The 23,709-nt window shown below is 45.3% G+C and overlaps 1 protein-coding gene across 4 annotated transcripts in view; it reads left to right on the top strand.

The window, feature by feature from the left end:
* Positions 1 to 23,709, top strand: part of ATP6V0A4 (ATPase H+ transporting V0 subunit a4) — a 58,742-nt gene that overhangs the window by 15,986 nt on the left and 19,047 nt on the right. For all 4 annotated transcript variants that reach the window (XM_084636967.1, XM_084636965.1, XM_084636968.1 and 1 more), the window contains 10 exons: positions 3,900 to 3,993; positions 7,328 to 7,540; positions 9,046 to 9,196; positions 9,492 to 9,631; positions 10,221 to 10,378; positions 11,864 to 11,957; positions 14,660 to 14,778; positions 18,077 to 18,293; positions 20,417 to 20,524; positions 22,620 to 22,751. In XM_084636967.1, the coding sequence (XP_084493093.1) occupies positions 3,900 to 3,993; positions 7,328 to 7,540; positions 9,046 to 9,196; positions 9,492 to 9,631; positions 10,221 to 10,378; positions 11,864 to 11,957; positions 14,660 to 14,778; positions 18,077 to 18,293; positions 20,417 to 20,524; positions 22,620 to 22,751 (1,426 nt within the window). The remainder of the gene's footprint in view (positions 1 to 3,899; positions 3,994 to 7,327; positions 7,541 to 9,045; positions 9,197 to 9,491; positions 9,632 to 10,220; positions 10,379 to 11,863; positions 11,958 to 14,659; positions 14,779 to 18,076; positions 18,294 to 20,416; positions 20,525 to 22,619; positions 22,752 to 23,709) is intronic.

Raw genomic sequence — 23,709 nt, 5'->3', positions numbered from 1 at the left:
CAGGGCTGTCACCGGTGCCACCACCCAACCTGTTGTAGAACCAGCGGGAATTTTTCAGAAAACAATTTTAGTAGATATAAGAACTATCATCATTTTGGTTCTCAGTGTGGATTGAACTCAGGTCCCCAGAGCTAAAAGCGTGAACCTCTGCCCCTTGAATAAAAGGGCAGCAGCTGGGAGCCTAAGGGAGTTAGGTACTCAAATCCCATTTAAATTCAAAGGGAGTTAGGCACCAACACCTACACCCTCTACCTGAGAGCTGAAGCAGACTCCTCCTTTGTGGGAAGCAGATGCTGAGCAGTGGCTCTATGAACATGCCCATAGGTTCTCCTAATCCTGGTTAATTTAAAAGTAGAAATGAACTTGGTGGTGCCATTGTAGTCCTTAAAAAGCATTTGCTCACATCAGAAACCCAACATCATCAGTGCACAATTAAGCACAACCATTAACGGTTAATATTCTGCAGAACCCCTGGATTGGAATAGCAGGACTTTTACAGGTCAGAATAAGCTTTGATTGGGGGAACAGTATATGAAATGTTCGCACATCCCTCACTTGCAGTATGCTTGGCTCTAACTGAGAACGTTAGTCTGCCAATTTCATGAGCATTAATCCCATGCACAAATTTATTAAAGAGACAGAGGGGTGGGAACAAGGAGATTTTCCCCTTTCTCTTAAGCTGGTGGCTGCCTAGATGCTAATGTGAATGCCAAAATGGGTTTATCAGCGTAAGCGTTCCCTGCTGAATTCTCCTTCAGCTTTCATAGATGTCTGTCATGAAGGCAAAGGCGATATTTAATATGCAAAGGGGCTGTTAACCGATCAAAGTAGCATTGCTGTGATAATGTGCAAAATGTAGGAACTCTACAGCACGGTGGAATAAGCTTTCAAGTTTGATGAAAAATACCAATTAAAAGATGGGCTAAGAGCTCTGAAGCATAAGAAGCTGGAGATAATTAAGTGGGGCTAGTAACCCTGGGATTCTTTTGCAGGATGTTTTGTGGTTAGAGATCCCGTTCAGAGTGGGAGGCTAGGTAAAGAGATATTGTTGTGATTATAGAGGGCTCAAATACACGGCTGTGTGTTTTGTTAAGTTTGCCACTGTTCTTCCTCACGCACGGGCTAGAACTGATCTGGGAAACATACCGTGACATGCCTTGAGACCATAATGTGACACGCATTTCTAAATGTCACATGCTGTCTTTTAAAACGATCAATGGAATGGTCGCTTTACACCAGCTGATAATCTGACCACGTACCCTTGTGTAAAAAAGCAGCATTCTCTTCTAGGCGTTCTTTTTCAACTGTTTGATTCATGGAGCCATATCTCAATACAGCCTTTGTGACATCCCCTGAAGTGACAGTGGTGGCATGAGCACTAGATAGTATGCCATCGCTGCATGAATCAAACAGCTAATGACTGAGAAATCTGTGTATAAGTAGAAGCTAATCTGTTACCTTGCACTCATTTATTTTCTGTAGTTAAAAATCTTATCCACTGAGAGAGCCTCATGAGATGTGTGTCTTGTTTTGTGAGGGTCCCAGTGGACAGCAGGCCAGAAAAATCTGTCAGTGTACGCTACATGAGTGTAACACAAATACAGCCTGCTCTGTGTGTAATTTTTGTACTGTTAGGGGTGGGTGTGTTTGTTTTTTGACTGCTTTAGTTATACAAGTACAACCCCTACAGTAGTTACAGTTATTCCTGAATAAAGGTGTTCTATGCCAATATTGTTTATTCCCCTTCCTGTACAGGAATAAGGCCAAGTCTACACTATGCGCTACAGTGACACAACTGCAGCCTAGCACTGTCATGTAGACCCTTCCTACGTCAATGGAAGGTGTTTTTCAGCCTTTGTAGGTAATCTACCTCCCTGAGTTGCAGTAAGCTGGTTGATGGAAGAATTCTTCAGTCTACCTGGCTGCGTCTACACCGGGGGTTAGGTCGGCTTAATTGCAGCACTTCGGGGCTTTTCACAGCCTTGAGCGATGTAGCTAGTTCAGTCTAAGTGTAGACCAGGCCTCAACTATATTGGTATAAGCACATTTACACTGGTATTGGTGAATCCAGATTGGGGGGGTGTAGACTTTTGTGTGTAGACAAGGCCTTAGTCATGCATACCGTGCTTTAACTGTAACTATCCCTGTACAGTTAAATCAGCAAAACCCTCCCAGTGTGAACACAGGTTTATCAATATAAAAGTGCTTCTACTGGGGTCGACACTTTTAGATTGAGTTCACGCCCCAGCCCAGGTAAACTCTACAGACTTCGGCTGGCATAGCTGTGCCGGTCAGGAGTGTGAAGAAGTGTGGTTCCTGACCAACACAGCTGTGCCAGCAGAAGCTCCCTGTGTAGATGCAATTATAGCGTCAAAACGGCTTTCACCAGTATAGCTTGTTTCACTCGGGGGTGGTTTTACTATACAAACTGCAGTTTTGCTGCAATAGCTGCATTCATGCTAGGAGTGCTTTGCTGATGTAGTATACAACTATAGCTATCCCAGTATAGCACTGCTTGTGTAGGCCTGGCCTCAGTCTACACAATACTGTACATTCTCAGTTTTAGTTGTTTACACTGGCAAATAAATATAGAAAACATACGTTATAGACTAACTGGGTTTTATTAAAATTTTCCTCAGTGAAGGCTCTTAAGCGTCATGTAACAGCTCACTGACTGGGGATATGCTGATTTTGCAATTGTGATGCAAAGAGAAAGGTGAATGGCTACTGTAAAGACATGGTGCTACAGGGACATCTATTGGCTGCTCTGTTCAATGACTGACTTTTCAGAAACTGCATGAAATGCCCCAATAACAGCTAAGCGGGTGAAATGAGACAATCACTATGCTCTTGAATGAACTCACATAACAAAATGATACCCCTCCCCCCAAAAGACAAAAATATCCTATTGCCTGTCAGTGAACAGTTTTTTCACAAAGCGATCGCTCTATATCTGACCTCTCAGTCCTCAGCCTCAAAGGGAGCCTGTACAGCATCTTCAAAAGATGAGCCTGGGAGCTTAAATTCATGACTTTGCTAGACACTAAAAATCATGGCCTGAATCGAGACAGTGGGTTTATGGCCTATTACAACAATCTGTAACCCACCAATGTTAACAGGTCTCTTCACCTTGAGTGGTCCCTTGAAATATGTGTTATGCTAAACAATCTGTTCCACTTTGCATTTAGCTGGGGCACTCTTGAGTACATTTCCCAGACCCAAAGAAGAGCTCTGTGTAAGCTCGAAAGCTTGACTCTCTCACCAACAGAAGTTGGTCCAATGAAAGATATTACCTCACCCACTTTGGCTTTGCAGAAAATGTTATTTTTGTCACTCTTTAAAATCCTTTCCACTAAGGTTAGGTCTACATGTCAGCAAAACATATGTTGCTCAGGGGTGTGAATATTCCACATGAGTTACCCCAACGTAAGTGTTTCTGTGCACACCGCTGTGTTGGCGCGAGAGCTTCTCCTGCCAGCATCGCTTAGGCCACTCACGGAGATGGGTATTTTATGCTGACTGGAGAGCACTCTCCTGTCAGTATAGGGAGCATCTTCACCAGACGTGCTTCAGTGGCACAGCTGTATCCATTCAGTTGCCCCACTGCAGAGCTGTATGGATAGACATGACCTCAGGAAGATCAGGTACCTTAACTCACAGCACAGAATGAGAGGCCTGTTGTCTGAGCAGCCCCATTTGAATGAGAGTCTCATTTACTGTTGGGTTGAGGGAGGTTCCTATGTATAACTGCACCTCAGCTGCAATGCCAGTGCATCTCAATGCATGAAGTGGAGATGGGGACCAGTTTTCAACTGAAAAGAGTATGCAAATAGCCTTACAGATGACTGTGCATAGTGACAGTAAGCATGACTGGGTCTTTTCCCCCTTCTTCATACTAGGTTTCGTGCTACAGTATATACCTGTCCAGAGTCTGCTACTGAACGTCGAGAAATGTCTGATGGTGTGAACACAAGGATTGAGGATTTAAACGCAGTAAGTGACACTAGCTTTATTTAGGCCCCGATCCTGTGACTGACTGCATGCAGACAGACTGGCTCCTATGGTCCTGGGCAGCCCAGCTGACAACGGCAGGGATCCACACACAAATGGGGCTCTGGCTATGTACAGTCAGTTGCAGGATTGGGGACCTGGTGACGAGGACAGGCTCCAGGAATAGCTAATCATGGAATCATAGAACTGTAGGGCTGGAAGGGACCTTGAGAAGTCACCTAGCCCAGCCACTTGCATTGAGGGAGGCCCAAGTAAATTTAGACCAGTCCTGACAGGTGTTTGTCCAACCCTTTTCTCAAAATCCTCCCATAATGGGGATTCCAGAACCTCCCTGGGAAGTCTTTTCCAGAACTTAACTCCCTTATAGTTAGAAAGTTTTTCCTAATATCTGACCTACATCTTCCTTGCTGCAGATTAAGCTCATTACTTATTTTTCTACCTTCGACAGACATGGAGAACAATTAATCCCAGTCCTCTTTGTAACAGCCCTTCATATATTGGAAGACTCTTACCAGCTGCCCCCTCAGTCTTCTTTTCACAAGACTTAACGTGCCCAGTTTTTTAACCTTTCCTCATAGCTCAGGGTTTCTAAACTTTAGCATTTTTGTTGCTCTCCTGTGGACTCTCTCCAGTTTGTCCACATCTTTCCTGAAATATGCTGCCCTGAACTAGACACAATACTCCAGCTGAATCCTCACCAGTGCCGAGTAGCCAGGACAGTTACCGCCCATGTCTTGCATTCGACACTCCTGTTATTACAGCCAAGAATGACATTAGCCTTTTTTGCAGCTGCATCATATTGTTGACTCATATTCAATTTGTGACCTCCAGATCCTTCTTCTGCAGTGCTACCGCCTAGCCAGTCATTCCCCTTTTTGTAGGTGTGGGTTTGATTTTTTTTTTCCTTCCTAAGTGTAGTAAATTTGCACTTGGTCTTTTTTTAATTTCATCTTGTTGATTTCAGACCAGTTCTGCGACTTGTCAGCTGGGGCAGAGCCTTCTTTTTATGCACAGGGTGGTAGCTGTGCCATTTTCCATTAGATATAGGGAGAGCGATGCCGGGAAGGCCCCACACGTTAAAAGCTTAAGGGGGCGTGGTGGTAGATGAACAAAATACAAAAGTAGGACTCTCTCAGAAAAGGTGGTTGATTGCTGCCAGACTTATACCCTACAGCTCTGATATCTAGGGAGTACATGATGGTATGGTACGAACTAAAGGTTTTAGTAGCCTGAATATGGAACAGCTGAATTACAGGTCATCCAAGACAATATAATAATAATACTCTTACAGCACGTTTTAGCAGTAGATCTCAAAGTGCTTCCGAAAGAAGGTGTCATTGTCCCTGTTTTACCAGTAGGGAAACTGAGGCAAAGAGAAGGGAACTTGCTTGCCCAACTTCTCCAGTCAGGCCCGTGACAGAGCTGGAATAGAACTCAAGTCTTGTGCGTCCCAGTCTAGTGGTCTAACCACTAGGCAACACTGCTTCCCCTCAAGAGGTGCTGGTAACATATTTGTACCACATTGCATCATCATGTATGTGCCACATATGTGACAGAAAAATGTTTTTACAAATGTTTGAGAGAGCTTTACATGTTTTTATTGGAACTATTTTGTTTTGTGCAATAGCTTTAGCAGAGGATGGGGATCTCAACTCTTGTATACAAACACCTACTTTACCACCTGGTCCAACTGTATAGGGATGAGAGGGCACCATAAAACCCTTTAAAAATACCTGAAATAGCTTTACTGTACCTAAAATGGCTGATCTCTCAGGCCCTTGGTGTAGTAACAAGTCCTGAACCACTCTGGAAAGCCAGGGATCTTCCTTTTCCAGTGGTATCCATCTCCTGTTTCTAACTTTGAAATCTCAACCCTTAAATCTGTGACAGCGGCAGAACTGAAAATTACCCATCTTGGGCCTCAGAGGTGTATAATTTTGTGGGGAAAATTCCACATTTGAGGGGAAAGAAGCAAAAGTTTCTTTAACAGATTCCTTTGGGGGAAAAAAAACAGTGGCAGTTGAATGAAGAGGCTCTGAGACTTGTAGCAGTCGTCTAGTGAAGCTGGCTGAGCAGCTGAGTTGGCTAAAGGCACATGATAAATTGCAAAACCGTGTGATATATTAAAAATCCATGTGTTTGTGAGATAATTTATCCCACACGTGACCTTTGCTCTTAAAGGGCCTGATTGAACTCAGATTGCGGTCTGTGGAAAGACGCCCATTGGTTTGGATTGGGCGTTTAATCTATTTATTTGACTGGTTAGTTGGCACTGATAATGTCCTAAATAATCCATGAATTCTGCTGTCTTTGAATCACGCTGAGCTTTCCAAAACTCATTTGTTTGGATTGCTTTGACTTTTGTCACCCAGCCCCTATTTAGACACACATTAACCTGTAAGGCAGGAGGGTGGCATAGTAAGGATGCATAGTAAGGGTAAGAACTAGGGGCCGAGTGCTGTGGCCCATGCTCCACTTCATGAGTAGTGTGCGGAAGTCAGGATGGGGCCCTGAAAGAGTATGATAGTTAAAATACAACGCTCCCGCCCATTTATAAAGACACGGATTTTCCTCCATTTGAAAATGAGACTGATGCATTGGCCTGTTATGTTGTGCAAACTTTCGGTAATACTGCTCAGTGCGACACAGTGGGCAGCCCTCATTCTCTGTCTTTGTTCCAAACTGTCCCAGCTAGCAGTTGGAGATGCAGATGTTTATTTGACATGATATCATCCCCTCTCTAAATGCTCATGTCAGACTGACCCCCTGATAGTCTCACTGCTGACTAGCCAGCTGGTCAGGATTTTGCTTTTAATTCTGCGTGCCTCAGCCAGCCAGACTCCTCTCTCTGCTTGTTAGCTGTGGAGGCCTTCTTGAGAGAGACTGAACTAGGGCCTGATCCTACAATTGTTGCCCAGGAACTCCTGAAGGTGTCATCAGTGTTGAAGGTGCTCAATATCTGCAAGAAATATCTCAGCCCCTTTCAGGACCAAGCTCGCAATGAGCAGAGTTTTAAATTTCTGGTGTCAGGAAAATGTGCCTTACAGTATCAGCTACTGAGCCACTTCCCTGGAAAATTTCTTAACAGGAATGAAGCTGTGATAATTCTCCCCCGTTCGTCCCCCCAGTATTTCAGCTTTCCAGAGATTGGCAAATTGCGTCCATGTTCAGACATCTTTGAATGCCATTACCAGGTGTCTGGCTGACTCATACTAAACACCTGCAATCCTTCCTCAGGCTTCCCTAAAATGCAGCTGAAGGGCACCACACCAAATAAGTTCCCATTGCTTCACTATTGCTCCTGCTTTGCTTGCAGGTGATAACCCAAACGGAATCGCACCGCCAGCGGCTGCTGTGCGAGGCGGCTGCGAACTTGTGGACCTGGGGGATCAAGGTGAAGAAAATCAAAGCCATCTACCACATCCTGAATTGCTGTAACATTGACATCACCCAGCAGTGCGTCATCGCTGAGATCTGGTTCCCAGTGGCTGACTCCGGCAAGATAAAAAGGGCTCTCCAGCAGGGAATGGTGAGGGGCTAAGCGGCGCTTCCCAACCACTCTGTATCGGAGCCCCCTTCTTGCTTCGGAATGGACTCCCAGGACCCACCAGAGCTTCTTTTTCCTCTGCCAGTTTTTTTCGTCTGTCCCTCTCTTTTATCTCTCTCCTGTCCTTTTCCTTGTCTGTTCTTATTTTTGGCTCTCCCGGTTCTGGTGGCTCCTGTCCTCATTCCCTGACAGAGAGATACTCGTGGTTCAGGCTGGGTGGGGACATCCCTGGGTGCGTCTGGAGTTGGGCCACATGTGCTGTTGTGGCTGAGCTGAGCTCTGCATTGAGTTGCTCTGAGCACCCAGCAGCATTAGGCCCACTCAGAGAAAGGAGGAGAGGTGAGCGGCCCTCATGGACTGCCTGCCCCTTCATTTGCGGCTGTGGGAGCACATTTGATTCAGGGAAGTGAGTACAGTATAGGAATGCGCTGTTTTGCCCAACGCCACTGTCAAGGTTCCTTCCCCACTCTGAACTCTAGGGTACAGATGTGGGGACCTGCATGAAAACCTCCTAAGCTTACTTTTATCAGCTTAGGTTAAAACTTCCCCAAGGTACAAACTATTTTACCTTTTGTCCTTGGACTTTTGCTGCCACCACCAAATGTCTAACCAGGTTTATTTTATTAGGAAAGAGCCCATTTGGAAACGTATTTCCCCCCAAAATCCTCACCAAAACCTTGCACCCCCCCTTTCCTGGGGAAGGTTTGATAAAAAATCCTCACCAATTTGCGTAGGTGACCACAGACCCAAACCCTTGGATCTTAAGAACAATGAAAAAGCATTCAGTTTCTTAAAAGAAGAATTTTAATAGAAGAAAAAGTAAAAAGAATCACCTCTGTAAAATCAGGATGGTAAATACCTTTCAGGGTAATTAGATTCAAAACATAGAGAATCCCTCTAGGCAAAACCTTAAGTTACAAAAAGAGACAAAAACAGGAATATCCATTCCATTCAGCACAGCTTATTTTCTCAAGCCATTTAAAGAAATCATAATTTAACGCATACCTAGCTAGATTACTTACTAAGTTCTAAGACTCCATTCCTATTCTGTCCCCAGCAAATGCATCTCACAGACAGACCCAGACCCTTTGTTTCTCCCCCCCCCCCCCCGTCCAGCTTTGAAAGTATCTTGTCTCCTCATTGGTCATTTTGGTCAGGTGCCAGCGAGGTTATCCTAGCTTCTTAACCCTTTACTGGTGAAAGGGTTTTTCCTTTGACCAGGAGGGATTTTAAAGGTGTTTACCCTTCCCTTTATATTTATGACAGCCACTGTGCCCTGAGTCTACTGGGGCTAGTCTGTCTATCCCGTCTCCTGAGGGGACCAGCTTCCAAGGTTGGGAGACAGTGGGCTAAAGGGGTGTATAATGCAGACCTGTTGGGCAGGGTTCACTAGCCAAATAATACTCCATGGGTAAGGTTTCTTGGCAAAACCGCGTGATGTGACTAGTAAAAATGGGCTAACGTCCATCCTTGTCACCTGTTTGCAGGAACGTAGCGGCTCTACCATCTCCCCCATCCTGACTGCAGTACAGTCTAAGATGGCCCCACCCACCTTCAACAGAACCAACAAGTTCACTGCAGGCTTTCAGAACATTGTGGATGCTTATGGTGTGGGGAGCTATAGGGAGATGAATCCAGGTAAAAAGACACGTGCTTTGCTGCAGCCTGAAGATGAGATCCTGCCAAGGGCGTGGGTCAAAGGGGAAGGCCTCCGGTCTCTGACCACACTTTGTGATCCAAAACCACGTATGTCACAGCTGAACCAAATTCTCTGCTGGTGCAAATTAGTTCAGCTCCATTGACTACAGTGAAACTGCACCCCTTTACACGTGGCATAGAGTCTGGCCTTCTGACCCTAGTGGTTGATTTAAAAAGCTGATTCTTGTTGAGGCCCTTCAGTGAAACTGAGCTCCTGTCTGTCTCTTTCCATCAGCTCCATACACTATCATTACCTTCCCCTTCTTGTTCGCGGTGATGTTTGGAGATTGTGGCCACGGGGCTGTTATGCTGGGCTTTGCCCTCTGGATGGTCACTAACGAGAAGACACTTTTGGCCCAGAAAAGCAATAACGAGGTGAGTTTCCTAGGGCTGAATGCATCCTGTCAGCCTTGCAATGGGTTCCAAAATCCTTACTCAATACTGAAGGCATCTAAACCCCAAAATGTTAAATGAATTTTCTTCTGTAAAACTCAGAGAACCTAAGAGGCCTTGCTGTTTGGCAAGTAGTTCCTCTGCCTAATAATAACACAAAGGGCCAGATCGCCCCAAACACGCTCTAACTTTGCACCTGCAGTTTCATGCACCCGCGTATATGCCTGTACAAAACTGCAGCTGGCATTTGTATGTACAAATTGGGGCTCAGTTTTCAGAAGTCGGATACTAAAGTCAGGCTCTTAAATACACCTTTAGGGGTCTAAGTAATTGGCCTGATTTTCAAAAATGTTGAGCAACCAGCAGCTCCCATTAAAATGGCTGGGTGTTCAGCAAGTCTGAAATTAGGCCATTTCTGTAGGAACATCTTATCCAAGCATGAACATCTGGAAATACGGGGAGTGAGTGAATGACTCTGTAAAAGAATTCCTCTCTCGAGGCATGCTGCACAGTGCGAGCATTGCTGTGTTGTGTGATGGTTGCTTGCTCTCCCTGAATTCTTCTCTTGCAGATTTGGAACACCTTCTTTGGTGGGCGCTACCTGATCCTGCTCATGGGCATATTCTCCATTTATACTGGCTTTATCTACAATGACTGCTTCTCCAAATCTTTCAACATCTTTGGTTCTTCCTGGCATACCCGCCCCATGTTTAGAAACAATACGTGGAAGTAAGTGGTAAATGATGTAAAAACAAAAAGCAAGATGACATGTAATGGAACAATATTTTGTTCCCTGGGGATTAAAAGAAAGACCTGCTGAGGATGCATGTGGGGCTGGGCTGAATCCCTGGGGTGAATTCATGTGTGAATGGACCAAGCTGTGTGACTGAATTCACGTTTGGACAAATCTCATCTCAAAATCAAGGTGTATTTTAACAGATACTTAAAATAGCTGCTGACTTGGGGAGGGGCCATCATAAGCATAGTGGACTCCATCACCCGGCACATGGGAGTGTGACCTGGCTTTCCCGTTCCTCACCTCTCTCTCTCTCACTCCACTTGCCTCCCACTCACCTTTCCCAGCCCCCTTTTACTCCTGGAGCCTGCCCTGCCCACTTCTTCTCCTCCCCTGTCTGTACACAGCCCCATATCACTATAACAGGGTTAAAAAAAGAACTAGATAAATTCATGGAGGATAGGTCCATCCATGGCTATTAGCCAGGATGGGCAGGGATGGTGTCCCTAGCCTCTGTGTGCCAGAAGCTGGAATGGGTGACAAGGAATGGATCACTTGATTACCTGTTCTGTTCATTCCCTATGAGGCACCTGGCATTGGCCACTGACGGAAGACAGGATACTGGGCTAGGTGGACTTTTGGTCTGATGCAGTATAGCCGTTCTTATATTCACGATCCGGCTTCATGTCTGTATCCAAGAGATTCCAAGGCCCAATAAATTCCTGGACTGAGATTCTTTGATGTACCAAAACTCTCATGCTCCGGGAGCTTGGGAAGCTTCTGGCATAATTTAAATAGTGTTGGGGGCCTGTCTAAATTATGGCAGCCTCCCCTGGGCTGCCCTATGGGCCGCAGTACTGCCTGGAACCTCTGCAGAACTGTGTGCTAAGGCCCAGTCCCACCTCCAGTCCTGCCACCGACATGGTCCTTATGATGCTAGCAAGGGGGGTCTTGGAAGGCAGCTTTATGGCAGTTTTCCTCAGTTCCTGTTCTGGGGAACCCCCACTCCTGTCCAGCTTACAGGGCTTTTTGAGCCCTTTGCACTGCTCCCTCCAGCCCTTTTACCAGGTGTGAAGGGACTGGAATGAGGGTGAGGATCTAGCCCCTAGTATCCACACATTGGGGAGAAATGGATTTGTGGCATTCCTTCAGATTTTTCAATGACAATGTGAACAATCAAAATGCTAGAGAGCAATTGCCTAGACGTTCCGGAATTGTTCGGATGCTACCTTGATGTGTTTCCTCCCAGACTCATTGTAGCTGGAATAGGAGTGTCAGGCCTTGTATATCCAATATAGACACGTATGTGTGTACACACACACACACACACACACACATGTATAGCATATGCACATGCACAATGCCACTGTAGGCCTTGGGTATATGACATTTTTAATTTTGTAGTACTTAGCACTCTTGATAGAGAAAAACCTCAGGTTGAGGCAGTAAGAACCTGCCCCTTCTCTTTTCTTTTGTAGTCCACATGTTCTTGAAGAAAATCAACTATTGCAGTTGGATCCCGCGATCCCTGGAGTCTACTCAGGAAATCCATATCCATTTGGAATTGATCCGGTAATAAAGTTCAGTTGGTCCAAGATCTTTAGTTATATTCCTTCCTCACGTCTCCAGATCTAGTACATCAGCAGCTTGTGTATAGCCTTCAAATATGCAAGCAGTCCCTCCCAAAGCCACATTGGCCACTTCCTGCTCTTTGCAAGTCCATTACACCTTAGTTATGGAGTCTTTTAGGATGCTCATCTTCAGCCGTCAAGATTTTAGTACAATATTCCTTCCCCTCATGCCATGACCAATAGATAGAGGCTGTGTGGTCTGCAGGCTTGTGCACAGATTTGGGACTTGGGAAATTCTGAGTCTAATCCTTGCTCTGCCTGTGAGTCAGTGGATTTAATTTACCCAACTGCGTAAGGATAATGATAACGTGTACCTATGTATCTCATCATTTTGATTTGAGGATTAACTCCTTAATGTGTGTACAGTGATTTAAAGCACTGAATAAATGTAAGGATTATTAATGTCTCCAAATTTGAGTTATTGACATCTAATACCCCATCATTGCAATTTTGTGTGAACCCTTTTTCTTCATGCTGGGTATGAAATTCATTTAGCACCAAGTGGTCACTAGCACCAACCTCCCTACTTCCCTTTCATTCTCATCCAGCATGCCTCTGTTCGTAAAAGAGCTAGATGTGATTTCATTGTCAAAAAACAAGGCAAAGAAACTCATAGCAGCACAGTAACATGTTAATGTCCTGGGCCCAGACCTGGCAGTGTAGCTGAGAAGCATTCACTGCAATTCAAGAAGTGGCCTTAAAGTGGGTTTAAGCCAGCTGTATGTTCCCTCCCCCACTCCTGGGACCATCTGCGTCCACTCGCTGGTGTAAATTAGAACAGCCGTATGCTTTTATTTACTCTGGCTGCTAATTCTCCCAGTGGGCTATTCTGGCATCCAAGGATGTGGGGGAGGAGGGCAAAAGTGGACAATGGGCATATTCCACCGGCTGTGCATAGAAGACATTACAGTGGCTCCATGTATGCCATCTGAGGATTCCCCGGCACTCTGGTAATCCACCGGTGATTGGGTCAGCTAGCTTTAGGGCAGGACATGGGCTTTGCTGCATAATTATTATTAGTTAATTGGATTTTATTGAAACAAAGCAATTATCCCAGCTGTGTCATTTAATTGGAATGTAGATATGCAGCATACAGCAACACGAAAGTGGACAAGAATAACTGTGATGAGCCCAGCAGGCCACTAGATGGCAGCTTTTCTTTCCAGTACTGCACAGGTTTAGCTGAAAGTTCTAACAGGAATCCTAACAAAGAAGCAGGCTGTAAGAAAATGGACAGTGCCGCACATTTCTTGGTGTGTTTGCAGGGTTGTTGTAGCCGCGTCGGTCCCAGGATACGAGAGAGACAAGGTGGGTGAGGTGATATGTTTTATTGGACCAACTTCTGTTGGTGAGCTTGGAAGTTTCTCTCACTTCAGCAACAGAAGTTGGTCCAATAGAAGATATCACCTCACCCGCCTTGTCTCTCTGCTTTTTTTAATATGACCATTTCTATGGGATTTAACCAGTTCACTCATTATAAAGGCCTGGCTTGTTTCTTTTGTGGAGAATACTTTTGTGCGGGTTTAGTAGGATGGTATGATGCATTTATACCTTGAAGAGAAATCATCACCCTAGACTGAGATCTGACTGTTTTGGGGTCTCCTTCAAAATGATAGTATATCCTACTCTAAAGCGTGTGTAGAAGCTAGTATGTTACTAGCTAAATAAATAAATAACTAGTATGTTACTTTCCCAGCAAACCTCCCTTCCCATCCAGCCTCCCTCCCCCCGAACCCCGCTCCCCGGCTCCTTTTTATACTGTATCTCACAAGTATTGCCTGAAGAGGAAAGTAGGTATCTACTCAACATCCTCCACAGTGGAAAACGAGGCAAATAAACTATTTGAATTACATGCAAGGTACTTTTCATCCTTAATTTCTCGCTCAGCTTCAGGTAGTCCAGTGAATCCTCTGATTCTCTTACAGGCTTTCCTGCCTTCAATGGTTTCCATAACCATAACGGTTCAGCTGCTCCTTTAAGTGGTGACCAGAGCTGTCTCTCAGTTTCATGCATGAGAATAGTCTTTCTTGAGTTGAAATGAGCACGTGTTCTACAGGTCACTGTTTCCTCCAGCGAACATGGAGACCTTTTTTATAGTGGATGAAGGCAGGAAGGATATTCGCATTGTTATCCACCTCTGCTGTCGAGAGAGACATCACAGTCCAGTGGTGCTGGAACAATTTTTATAATGAGGGTGCTGAGGGTGGAAACTATGTATTTGCGTTGTTATTACTACTTCAAGCCAGGGGGTGCGGTAGCACCCGTAGTTCCCGCATCTATGGCACAGTCTAGTGGCTAGTGCCTGACGCTGGAGAGATCGGGGTTGTATTAACAGCTCTTCCACCAGCCTGCCATGTGCATGATCTTAGGTCACTTCAGCACTCCGGGCCTCAGTTTCCTCATCTGTTTAAAAACAGGATAATAATTATCTTGGAAATCTTTGGGTGAAAAGCTTTATATAAATCCAGTGTATTATGAGTCAGACTTAGATTTCAGTCATTTGGGACCGTTCGAAGTAGAACTAGCAAAAGGAGTTTGATGGCATTTGAAATTAATGGTCTAATGATTTTTCACCTGTCATTATCAAAAGCATTCCCCCAAATCCTGCTGTTTTCATCCATTTCTCCCTTCGCTTTTCTGAAGATCTGGAACATCGCTGCAAACAAGCTGACGTTCTTAAACTCCTACAAAATGAAGATGTCTGTCATCATGGGGATTACGCAGATGGTCTTTGGGGTCACACTCAGTCTTTTCAACCACATGTAAGTGTAACGGTTTCGCGCATGCCTTTTAAAGGCTGCTCTGGGTTACTGGGCTAGAGGCGTGGACTCTAAGCCTGTTGCTGCTGCTCATGAATAGCTTCGCGGCTTTAACTCCTTCTCTGAAGCCTAGGCACCGCACCCTCGTCTGGTACAGTGGAAAATCCTGATAAGGATCAAGTGTTGGCCAGAATATTTTATCCTTATCAGCAAGTGATTCTTATGTACTTATGTTTTACGTATTTTCCACGGCCTTAGCTTCCACTGAAGGAGATATGCATTCCTGGCCTTCAGCCTTGCAGAAAATTCTCCCCAGCCCAACATTCCCTGTACCGTTCACTTTTCTACTACAGCTATCACTGAGTCAGGGGTCCCAGTAACCGCACACTTGTCTCTCAGCCTACTTGCAACATGTTTTAGTGCAGATGGGACCTAGCGATGTCCCTGTAAGTGAGTGAAAGCCTTGGACTATTGTTTGTATCAAAGCCTCTACTTAAGCCTGTAGGAAAACAGGTTGGAAGTAAGGTACATCTGCACTTGACAGCTGAGTCAGAGGACCCATTTACAACATGGTTACAGTTTGCAGTGCCAATTGGACCTTAGCTGGTGCTCATTTATCATGATGAGCCAGTATGGGCTTGGCTACACGTACGTTTTATAGCACTCTAACTTGCTGGCTCAGGGGTGTGAAAAATCACCCCGCCCTCCGAGCGCAGCAAGTCAGAGCGCTTTAAAGCACTAGTGTAAATAGGATCTGAGCTCTGGGAGCTAATCCCCTCGTGGAGGTGGGTTACCAGGAGCGCTGGGAGAGCTCTCTCCCAGCGTTCGTGCACGACCACACTTGCACTTCAAAATGCTGCCACGGGAGTGCTCCCGCGACAGCGCTCTGAAGTTTCCAGTGTAGCCATGCCCTATGAAAACCTAGCTAGGTGAGGAGATAGACCTGTGATGGGTCACAGTTCTACCGCTCATAAGATAGGGTAGTAGCCACAGGAGGGCTGTGCATAAGGTGACCATAGGTCCCGTTTTGGCTGGGACAGTCCTCTTTTTAAGCTCTGTCCTGGCTGTCCCGACATTTTTGACAAAAATGGGCATTTGTCCTGTTTGCTGTTCCCAGCTGATCAGGTGGCAAGAGCAAATGAACGAATGCCCAGTTTAGCAAAAAGCTCGGGTGCAGGTGTAGAGGAACGTTGGGGGGGGGGCAGCGATGCGAGGTGCTGGGCAGCAGGGCTTATGGGGTCAGCCCCAGCAGGCACGGGGCTCGGGTGCTCAACCCCAGCCGCAGGAGGCATGGGGTAGGGAGTTCTGGTGGGGGGGTCAGCCTCAGCCCATAGTGATGTGGTGCTCGGGGGGGGTCAGCTGCAGTGCGGCATTGGGCTCAGGTGCTCAGCCCCAGCCGCAGGTGACATGGGGCTCAGGGGGGTGGGGGTCAGCCCCAGTCATGGGCAGCACGAGGCACGGAACTTGGGGGTTCAGCCCCAGCCCTGGGCGGCGCGGAGCTCGGGGAGTGAGCCCCAGCATTGGGTGGCATGGGGCACGGAGATCAGGGGAGGGGAGGTCAGCAATGGGTAGCAGGGGTGTGGTCAGTTCTGGCGAGACCTATGGGCAGGGGGAAGGGCGGCTCAGGCGAGCCCCATGGGCACGGGGGAGGGCAGCTTGAGCGAGCCCTATGCCATCCCGTTTTTACTTTAGGAAATATGATCACCCTAGCCATGCAGCAACCCTGCTGATCGTGCCGGTGCCCCACACCTGCACTTCACCCACATCGAGGCTGATTCTTCAGTTTACTGCAGGTGAAGCGAATTTTCCCTCTAATGCAGATGGGCAAGCCCTGTGTGTTGATGCACATCACTGCTCCAATTCATTGCTGAAACCGAACCATGTGCAATAGGTCACCAGTTTTCACAATCTCTTCTTGATTAGGGTTGTGGCTTTTCTGCTGAGTGATCTCTGTGTGTGTGTGTGTGTTCTTGATTTCACAAACTATTTTCAGAGATACAGAAGTGCAGTTAATTTTATATGTAGAATCTATAGCTTTTTTGGCTAAAATCTCTCTCTCTGGGCCTGATCCAGAGCCCACTATAGTTAATGGAAGTTTTTCCATTGACTTCAGTGGGCTTTGGATCAGGCCTTATATGTATAATACATCCACAAAACCCAGATTCTGTTCTGGGATCTCATGGAGGTTGTGTAGTGGATGAGGCTGTCTATAGGACCCTCGTTTGCTGAAAAGTCAGAAGGTACATAGTGAATGAAGCAGGAAACTGCAGGAAGAGGAAGGCTGGTCTCATAGTTAAGGCAGTTGAACGCTCCCCTGGAGAACTGGATTCTATCCCTGCCTCTGCCATAGAGTTCCTGTGTGATGCCAGGCAAGTCCCTTAAACCAAACTTTTCCCAGGTGGCCCCTAACTGTGTATTCCTCATTTTCGGAGCGCCCAACTTGAGACCCTGGGTCTGATCTACAGAAGTGCTTAGCCCTCACAGCTGTAACTGCAGTCAATGGGAGCTGTGCTCTGAACACAGTGTTATATAAAGCTAAGCACTGTGAAAAGTCAGGCCCTGTATGCCTCAAATTGAGCACCCAAAATTACTGGGCACTTTTGACTTTAATCTGTATGCCTCAGTTCCCCATCTGTAAAATGGGGCTAAAAACGTCTCGCCTCAGAGGGGTGCTGTGAAAATAAATTCACCAGTGCTTGTTTGGAACTAACGTAATATGATGAGAGCACCATAGAAAAGCCCATAAGGAAATTAATAATTCTGCATTCAGTACAGGGTGTGGATGGTATGCAATAAATAAGGCCTGGGGTCACACAGGGAGGAGAAAACAAAACACTGAAAACTGCTCATTCAGCAAGCACTATCCCTCCTGTGCACTGACTGCAGCAGGGATCCTATAGAAAAGTAGTATGTGATCATGTACACACACATGCACACACACACGGGGGTATGAATTAGGGCTGCACGGGCAATCTTAATTCTAGCATTTCCTAATATTTGCTACTTTAACATTCTTTTAATGTACTTTTTTAATGTAATAATCTATAAAGATGCTCAGATACCATAGTGATAGGCAAAGTGTAAGACCTGAATAGAAAATGTGTAAAATAATATTTATATCTTAATAGTACCTTTAATCCCTAAATTTGCCCAAGTCACACGTTTCTCCCTTGTCCATCCATAGCTGTACAATGCTAGTTTCATTTTTCGGAGACTACATTATGTGCTCCACAGCCCTAACTCAGTGACCTTGTCCCGGGTGTGCCACACCAATCCCTTCGGTGGGGTTCTGTCTTTCCAGCTACTTCAAGAAAACCGTAAACATCGTCCTGCAGTTCATTCCAGAGATGATCTTTATCCTCTGCCTGTTTGGTTACCTGGTCTTCATGATTATTTTCAAATGGTGCCGCTTCGACGTCCATGTATCCCAGAAAGCACCGAGCATTCTCATCCACTTCATCAACATGTTTCTGTTTAATTACAACGATCCTACAAACGGTCCCTTATATCCACACCAGGTAATGACTCGAGTATATTTACACCTAGTTTTACCCCAAGTTTAGAGAGCCATTTCAGCCCAACTTCATTAACTGGTGTGTGTGGGCCCCAAGCTATGTTAGTTTGAAAATTAGACAAGCACTGGTATAATAAGCAGTTTAGACTGGTCCTACCTTTCAAACAGTTCAAGTCTGTTGAGAAAATTTCTATGGGTCAAACATACAGCTATGGGTAGCATAAAATCCCTCCTTGTCCTGTAAGGGGTTAAGAAGCTCAAATAATCTGGTTGGCACCTGACCAAAAGGACCAATAAGGGAAGAAGATACTTTCAAATCTGTGCGGGGGAGGTTTTGTTCGTTCTCTCTCGGACAGAGAGGGACCAGGGCAGGAAAAAAAGATCTCCTAAAACCCTACCTGAAATAAGCATCTAAGATTACAAAAATTGTAAGTAATAGCAAGGAAATGCATTAGATTATCTGTTGTTTTAGCTTGTGAATTTTCCCTGTGCTAAGAGGGAGGTTTATTCCTGTTTTTGTAACTTTGAAGTTGAGCCTAGAGGGGAATCCTCTGTGTTTTAAATCTTTTTATTACCCTGTAAAATTACCTTCCATCCTGATTTTACAGCGGTGCTCCTTTTTTCTTTATTATAAAGTTCTTCTTTTAAGAACCTGATTGAATTTAGTGTCCTAAAGAAAGGGTCTGGTCTGTACTTTTATTAAAGGCAATTGGTTGGTATATTATTCTCAAGCCTCCCCAGAAAGGAGGTGAAGGGGCTTGGGGGATATTTTGGGGAAATAGGAACTCCAAGTGGTCCTTTTCCTGAATCTTTGTCTAAATCACATGGTGGTGGCAGCAATCCCGTCCAAGGACAAGGAAAGGATTTGTGCCTTGGGGAAGTTTTAATCTAAGCTGGTAGTATAAGCTTAGGGGGTCTTTCATGCGGGTCCCCACATCTGTATCCCAAAGTTCAGAGAGGGGAGGAAACCCTGACAGGGTCAAATTCTGCCCTCCATCACACCTCCATGTGTGGTGGGTTGTGTAGGGTGGAATTTGGTTCTAGTGAAAGCAGTATCTCCTCTTAATGTCTAACCCTGCTGTCTTTTTGTTCTGTGAGAGGCAAATCCTGTCTCCAGGCAGCGAAATCAACGTTGTTACTGGGGAGGCGCAGAGGGGCTCAAGTGCCAGGTGCCAGGCTGGGGAGCATTGTTTTACTGGAATTCAGGTTGCTCCGGTAGTGAGCAAATGGCTCTAATTGCTGACCCCAGTGATGACGCGCCCAAGACTGGGAGAGTGAGTGTGGAAGCAAAGCTGTGGTGCTCTATTGTCTCGTGGTGACTCCGTTTTTAGGGCTGCTCATAAATTTTTTGGCGAAACTATTTTTGACATAAAACCAGGTTTTTGACAAAGCAAAATTTTTTCCAGAAATGTCTGCTTTCCTCTAGAATTTCTGATTTTTCATCGGAAAAGCTGAAAACTCAACATTTTTGGCTGAAAACCGAAATGTATTTGTTTTCAGGCAATTTTTGATCAAAAATTATTTGGTTTGGAGGTTCTTTACTTTTAATGAAAAGTCAAAATCTTACACCAAAAGAAAACTGTTTTCCTACCAGCTCTGTCCATTTGGTCAGATAATACGTGAGAAGATGTTTTTTCTAACTGTCAGCCCTGCAAATTCATGCTGGCTTCACAAAGTCCAGCTGTGTTCTTTCTGGCTCATACATACTTAATCTCTAATAAGGAAGGTTCTGCAGGACAAATTCTGCCCTTGGTCGCATCTGTGCAACCCTACAGCATTCTGAGGTCAGATTTCTGTCCTGCGGTTTGGACTCAGTTGCCAAGACTGTTGTTGATGCCTAAGATGGAATAGACTCGCTGTCCAATAGCTGTCTGGGGTCTGCAGTGTTAACAGGAGTGCAAAGGAGTGCAAACTGCAGTGTTAACAGGAGTGCAAATATGCTTATTTTTGTCACCAAGCAAGCAGATGACACTCTGAAGGTACACAGGGAGCAGACTGGTTGAGTGAGAAGGGACCATTTTTACTGAATCACTTTTCTGACCATAATTGCACTTGCAAAGCTTTTTTAAAAAAAGCTTTTGTGATGTCCCTTTAACAGATTTTTTTTCCCCCCTTGGTCCCTTGTAGGAAGAAGTCCAGAGCTTTCTGGTCATATTTGCCCTGATAGCCGTTCCCTGGATGCTTCTGTTTAAACCTTTCATCCTCCGAGCCAATCACCGGAAAGCTCAGCGTATGGTAAGGGCACAAGTCCGTTGCTGCAATCAGAAGTTGCAGACAGCTCTGTTTTCAATACATTGGGCCAGAGCTGAAGATTAGAGGTGGGATTTTCCAAAGCACTAAGCATAGGACCTAACTCTGCTCCCGTTGAAGTTAACAGGAGTTATTTACCAGCAATGTTCCCCCTAATTTTTGACAGGCCGTGTGCAAAAAAAAATTAATTCTGTGCAAACTGTTGTGTGCGTGGTGTTTTGCCGTGTGTGCGGGGTCTAGGATCTGTGTGCACACGCGCGCGCAGCTTAGAGGGAACAGTGTTTACCAGTGACTTTGATTGGAGCAGAGTTAGGCCAACACTGAGTGTTTTTTAAAAACTATATCCTAGGTCAGAAGCAGTTAGAAAAAAGTAATTGTGAGGCCAGTGGTCTAGTGATTACCTCAGTTCCCTGCTGTGCTCAGTTCACAATCACTGTTATGGCTGATTGCTTGCTCCATATAAACGGGGAGCAGGGCAGAAATGGTGCTCTCAGGGAACGTATACAGTACCTGGGGAAATGCCTGATTTAAAAGTGATTGACCACTTGTAAATAATGCTTTCCTCCTTAAATGATAGAACTCATATGAGCAAGTTTTAAAGCCCCTGGTCCTACTCTGTTGCACATAACAGTCAAAGCTGCTTGTGAATTCTGTTCTTTATCACATTTGTTTCTAATTTACTTTTCTTGGTAGTTAGATGTAGTGACTGGAGTATCTTTTGTATGGCACAGATGTTTTCATTTAAAAAGAGATCAGCTAGTTATGCTAAGTGACCTTTTCCAGTCCAGTAGCTCATAACCTATCATTTGTCCTGTAACTTCTTACTGTGTAACTCTTCTGGGATTTTCAGGCAAGTTTTACATTGTTGACTCCAGCTTCTGCTTTACGCCAATAACATTTGATATCTTTCCTCCTCTTTCCATCTTTCCCCCCTATTCCAACCAATGATTTTCATATGTCAGCTGTCTGATTAGATCTTAGATTTGCTCAGTGGTTTGAGCATTGGCCTGCTAAACCCAGGGTTGTGAGTTCAATCCTTGAGGGGGCCATTTAGGGATCCAGGGCAAAAATTGGGGATTGGCCCTGCTTTGAGCAGGGGGTTGGACTAGATGACCTCCTGAGGTCCCTTCCAACCCTGATATTCTATTCTATGATTTGGCCAGATTCATACAGCTCTAACAAAAGGCGCTCTTTGTATGATATTCAAGACAACTCTAAGATAAGCAGGTATCACAGAGATTACTGGTGCAACAGAACAAACACATTATTATGAGACCTTTCCTACAAAACATGTTGGAAGCATTAAAGAATGCCAGGATCCGGCCTAACAAGCTGCTATATCAGTACTAAAACGAGACTTTTATTGTGCCCTATATTATGTTGGCTATAAGATTCTTCACATACTCGTTCATGGTCTTTGGAGGCATGGATCAAGTCATCCTGTGTGTATTATAATGCTGTGCACTTTGATGATGCTCCACAAATACTGATTATGGAGAGAGGGTGGATAGTCTTGAGATTTTGTCACCAGATATAGGTCAGGAGATCTGGATTCTGTTCCCAGATCTCTCTCTCAGACTTACTGTGTGACCTTGAGCAAATCACTCAGTCTGTGTGAGGCTGATTCTCTCCTCTGGCTTGTAACAGCATGACTCCATTGGCTACAACTATTCTCGATTTGCATTGGTGTGATTGCAAGGAGCAAATCAGGCTTTCAGTGCCACAGTGTCCTCATCTGCCCAATGCAGATGGTATCCCCCTGCCTCACAGAGGGGTTGCGAGGCTGAAGGTAGTGCATGTAAATTATGTTGCAATCCTTGGCTGGAGGATGTTCTAGAAATTAAAGAATTTATTTATTCCTAGTGATGGAGGCAGCAATACACTCTTTCTCTAGTCTAATAAATGTCTGACTGTCGCTGAAATCACCAATATGTCACACATAGTCTGTGCTACAACAATATAGGGGAATTATGTTCCACATACGTATAGGTATAGTTACATAGTGCATCTATTGACCTGTAGGACCACTGAGGCAATTTGAATAATACAAACCTCGCCTCTCTCTTTTCTTTTTTGAAAGCTCCAGACACCAGCCATTTCAGAAAACCCTGCTGGTGACATTGAAGTGGAGATCATTGACTCCAATCACGCCAAGAAAGCTGGTCAGGAAGACCATAGTGGTGGCCATGCGGGACATGACCATGATGAAGAGGTAGGGAAATCAGAACACGGGACAGGGGGAGGAGCAGTCCTTATGAATCCTACCTGCAAGTAGGTCAGACTGGAATGTGGATGATCTTCTGCAAGGCCAAACTGAGGTCTTGGAATTTGCCTGCGGCCTTTTCAGTAGTTTCAGGGAAAGCTCTTGAACCCATTCCTTGTAAGAGAAGAGCCCCCTGAACCTTAACCCAATCCTCTGACCAAATCTGAACCTAAACTTTGTTGAGATTCAGACAGGTATAACGCTCCATCCCCTTCCACTCCCCATCTATTATTGTTCATTTTCATGCCTCACTGGGTTTATAGCTGGCCAAATAAAGCCAGCGTGTAGCATATCATAATGTACTTCCTGTGGGAGAACCTGTTCTTTTTTATCTTCTCACCCAGTTCTGTGAACCCATGAGGTTCAGATTTTGAGGCTAAGCATCGGAGGTTTTGGGTGTGAACCTAACTATAGGAACTTCCAGACTGGATCAGACTTCAGGCCCATCCAGTCCCATACCCTGTCTCTGATATTAGCCAGTACCAGCCGCTTCAGAGGAAGGCGTAAGGACCTTGCAGAAGGCAGATGTAGAACAATCAGCTCCCCATAGAAGTCTCATCCTGCTCTCTAATTATTAGAGTTGTCTTAAGCCCTGAAGCCCAAGGTTTAACATCTCCCCCACCTTCTGAGGTTTTGCCTGTCACGAAGGTCCGGTTTACACTACAAACTTCTATCAGCATAACTATGTTGCACAGGGGTGCAAAAAATCCACACCCCTCAGTGATGTAGTTATACCAGCCTAACCCCTATGTAGACAGCACTGTGTCAGCAGGAAAGCTTCTCCCGCTGACATAGCTACCGCTCTTGGGAAGTTGGATTAACTACACCGATGGAGAGCTCTCTTCTGTCGGTTTAGAGCGTCTTCATTAAAGTGCTACAGCGGAGCAGCTGCATCGGTGCAATGTTT

Source organism: Lepidochelys olivacea (assembly GCF_965140295.1).
Source record: "Lepidochelys olivacea isolate rLepOli2 genome assembly, chromosome: 1".
Lineage (NCBI taxonomy): Eukaryota > Metazoa > Chordata > Testudines > Cheloniidae > Lepidochelys > Lepidochelys olivacea.
The sequence above is the reverse complement of the archived record's forward strand: the minus strand, read 5'-3'. Positions and strand labels throughout refer to the sequence as shown.